Raw genomic sequence first — 3,494 nt, 5'->3', positions numbered from 1 at the left:
ATGAGCTCCTTGTATCTTTTCCATATTGAACAGAGCAGTCCTCTTTGAGGACACTAGGAACACTGTGGTCCCAGGGAATAGAGAGAACAGCTAGGCAACTACCAGGAGGCTCACTGCTCAATTAAGCATCCCTCCTCAGAATCAGGGCGCCGTGAGAGCCAAAACCCATACCTTAAAGACTTAGAGATCCTATGGGAAGACTCAAGACCAGATCCTTAAAGTCAGTTAGGACAGCAAGAAGAGGCCAGGGGAAGAGGTGATCCAGGGCCTACAACCACCCCCATGCCAGGCAAGATGCAACTAAGAATGCTTTTTTCCTCAGCCCTTCACCTCATTCCCACTTTCAAAGGCAGTCTCAGAAAGTATCAGATGAAGAATGCAAAGAAGTTTTTAAGAATTTATTATTTATTATTTCTTTTTGCTCTTGTTTCGTTTCTCTTCCTTGAGCTTCTTTTTGGAGACTTTGGGTCTGTTGGCCTTTCTGTATAGGTGATACCCAATGAGGCCCAGGAGGGCTGGCACCATGGCCATCCCTACCAGAGGCAAAATGCCCTTCACCAGCTTTAGCCAGTAGTTGGCTCGGATTAGTGCAATCAGCTCCACGTCATACTGCACCACTGCATCCGCTGGAGAGGCAGAGGGGTGGAGAGGGTTAGACTCTCAGTGCATTTTATCCAGGGCTCAGAATCTGAATGAAAATAGGGAGGGTAGGCCACAGCAAAGCCAACAACTATGAAGCTGACAAGATTTAAATGTGGGGTTGAATTCCTTTAGACAAGAGTAGAGGAGGATTATGAGCAGAGTTCAGTGATAGTCATGTTGACCCCAACTACACATGTGGCTTGGGTCCACTGACAAGTCTTTGAATGCAGGAAAACTTTCTGTGAATATGAAATGTAAGACTCTTCTCCATTTGTAAGTGGGAGAACCCTCTATACTAACTACTAACTTATCGTATTTCCAAATAACCACATGGATAGAGTCTTTGCAGGGCTGAAATTAAATGGATTTAAACTAGACTTTAAAAAATCAACCAACCAATGAGCACATTCAACGTGATTATGAGAAAACAGGAGTTTCAGCATAAGAACTGAAGAGGAAGAAGGATGAGGATGCTGCTTAAGAAGTAAAGGGGCAGGTGGAACAGAAATGAGTGGGCGGAAGAGGTGCAAATAAGCAGCACTGGGAATGGGGAGGTATAGGGCTTTGGGTAAAAGAGTTTCTCCTTGGTTGCCCTACCCGCCTTCCAGGCCTTCCTCTAAGCTGGAACTAGAATAAAAATTATGAGCCCAGCCAGGTGCGGTGGCTCACGCCTATAATCCCAGCACTTTGGGAAGCCAAGGCAGGTGGATCACCTGAGGTTGAGAGTTTGAGACCAGCCTGACCAACAAGGAGAAGCCCCATCTCTACTAAAAATACAAAATTAGCTGGGCGTGGTGGCACATGCCTGTAATCCCAGCTACTCGGGAGGCTGAGGCAGGAGAATCGCTTGAACCTAGGAGGCAGAGGTTGTGGTGAGTGAAGATTGTGCCACTGCACTCCAGCTTGGGCAACAAGAATGAAACTCCGTCTCAAAAAAAAAAAAAAAAGAAGAATAAGAATAAGAATTACGAGCCCAATACTCTGTGGAGTACAACAAATTTTAGCTAATAGAACACTTGTTAGAACTGAAAGCAAAAGATATGCATTTTGGGAAATCTGTCCATCTCAACCCTTCAAAAATAGACATCGGCAGTGACCTATGATGGCTTTTAAAGTTATGGGGTAGACTTGGCTTTAACAGTTGCTTTTTGTTTTGTTTTGAATTACTTGACTGTGATTATTTTTACTATCTCTTCCCTGATGGAGGCTGAAAGGAAGGAGGGGGGGCAGCTGTACAGCTGACACAGCGTAGAGTTGTAGAAAAGGGCAGGAAAGAAGCCCAGTGTTCTGGGAAAGGTGGTGGCACAGGCAGCAGACCCATGTGGCCCAAGCAGTTCTCTTCCCTAACAAGTTACTGGCTGCTAGAGGTCACGCCAGGTGGCCTCATCAGGTTATTTGTCTTTAGTCCCTGTTGGTGATATGAGGAAGAAAAAAGTGGCCCTGGAGATAGAGGCCCCAGGCACTCCTGTCTGTCTAAACAAACTTGGTCTGGACCTTCTCAAGCATCAGACAAAGTATATAGCTCCTTACAGCTCTTAGGGACTGGGTATTTTGATGGCCTGAGAGGCAGGCCTAGTCAGATTACCTGGGACAGATGGTGGAAATCCTCGTTTTCCATAGGCCAAGTGAGAAGGAATGATTGCCCTTCGCTTCTCTCTGAGGGAAGGAATGTCAGTCACAGCCAGAGGCAGGAGAGGTAGGCCAGCAGCCTCAGTCCAGCTGAAGCTCCTCCAGCAAAACCCTCTGGATCTTCACACCCAAAACACGAACTTTTCCACCTGAACACCAAACAGGCTGGCCAGCAAAGGTGTCCATCTCCCCATGTGCCTCAACTCCCCAACAAAAGCAACAGCACAAGAGGCACAGAGGCTTTGGATGCCCTCAGGGTTCCCACTGACCTGGACCTGTCCAGTGGGAAGCAGGGTCCTTTATTCCACATTCTCCTGCTTCTTTTTTTTTTTTTTTTTTTTGAGACAGGGTTTTGTTCTGTCACCTAGGCTGGAGTGCAGTGGCATGATCACAGCTTACTGCAACTTTGAACTCTTGGGGTTAAGCAATCCTCCTGCCCAAGCCTTGTGAGTAGCTGGGACTATAGCCTGGGTAATTTTTACGTTTTTTGTTTTTGTTTTTTTTTGTAGAGACTGGGGGTCTCACTGTGTTGCCCAGGCTAGTCTTGAGCTCCCAGGCTCATGTAATCCTCCCACCTTGGCTACCCAAAATGCTGAGATTACAGATGCAAGCCACCTTGCTCAGCCCTTGCCATCACTCTTGCTTTACACGAGTGAGGAGGACAACCAGCATTCTTAAAGCCAAATTGGCAGTAGGAACAAATAAAAAACTGCAAGCTGAATATATTTTTATTTTCTCACACAGATGTCATTCAGCTGGAATGGTAACTCTCTCTTTCTGGCCTAGTCTTTAGCTAAAGACCTGTCCGAAGCTGAGGAGCAGTACGCCCATGCCCTGCGCAGCCACTTGCACAATGTTGACCAGCTTTTGGCCCTGCAGAGGCACCGGCTCAGTCTCCTGGAGGAAAGTTACAACATGGAGCTGGAAGCCCTAACCAAGGAGTTTGAGACAGAAAGGTATGGGGGCCTAAGAGAAGATGGGGAATTGAATCCAGGGGAGTGTCCAGAGTCTGTGTCAAGGAGTTGCCTGTAAGCAAGTGGCTAGTATCTTGGAGCATCCCACATTGATTATCACAGGACCCCCAGCAGAGAATATCTTGGTTCCTTTTAAACAAACTCTGGCTTAAGTTTGCAGCTCTAGCTTCCCTTTACTCATGTCAGGCCCCCTGTCTGTGTGCCTTCACCACCCACTTTCTTCTTTTTTCTTTCACTATTTTTTTCTTT

The 3,494-nt window shown here is 46.7% G+C and overlaps 3 protein-coding genes across 5 annotated transcripts in view; 1 reads left to right on the top strand and 2 right to left on the bottom strand.

Annotated features, from left to right (window-relative positions):
• CCDC65 (coiled-coil domain containing 65) overlaps nt 1–184 on the top strand; it is a 15,255-nt gene extending 15,071 nt beyond the window's left edge. The window contains exon 6 of the mRNA XM_011936283.1: nt 140–184. Within this exon, the coding sequence (XP_011791673.1) occupies nt 140–184 (45 nt within the window). The remainder of the gene's footprint in view (nt 1–139) is intronic.
• Nucleotides 1–3,494, bottom strand: part of ARF3 (ADP-ribosylation factor 3) — a 73,923-nt gene that overhangs the window by 15,798 nt on the left and 54,631 nt on the right. The gene's annotated exons all lie outside the window — the stretch shown is intronic.
• The window catches only part of FKBP11 (FK506 binding protein 11, 19 kDa), an 11,389-nt gene continuing 8,279 nt past the window's right edge, over nt 385–3,494 (bottom strand). For all 3 annotated transcript variants that reach the window (XM_011936218.1, XM_011936219.1, XM_011936220.1), the window contains 2 exons: nt 2,228–2,298; nt 385–626 (listed from right to left, as the gene is read on the bottom strand). In XM_011936218.1, coding sequence (XP_011791608.1) covers nt 409–626; nt 2,228–2,298 — 289 coding nt within the window. In that variant the 3' untranslated portion in view covers nt 385–408. The remainder of the gene's footprint in view (nt 627–2,227; nt 2,299–3,494) is intronic.

This window comes from Colobus angolensis, unplaced genomic scaffold (assembly GCF_000951035.1).
Source record: "Colobus angolensis palliatus isolate OR3802 unplaced genomic scaffold, Cang.pa_1.0 Scaffold151, whole genome shotgun sequence".
Classification (NCBI taxonomy): domain Eukaryota; kingdom Metazoa; phylum Chordata; class Mammalia; order Primates; family Cercopithecidae; genus Colobus; species Colobus angolensis.
The sequence above is the reverse complement of the archived record's forward strand: the minus strand, read 5'-3'. Positions and strand labels throughout refer to the sequence as shown.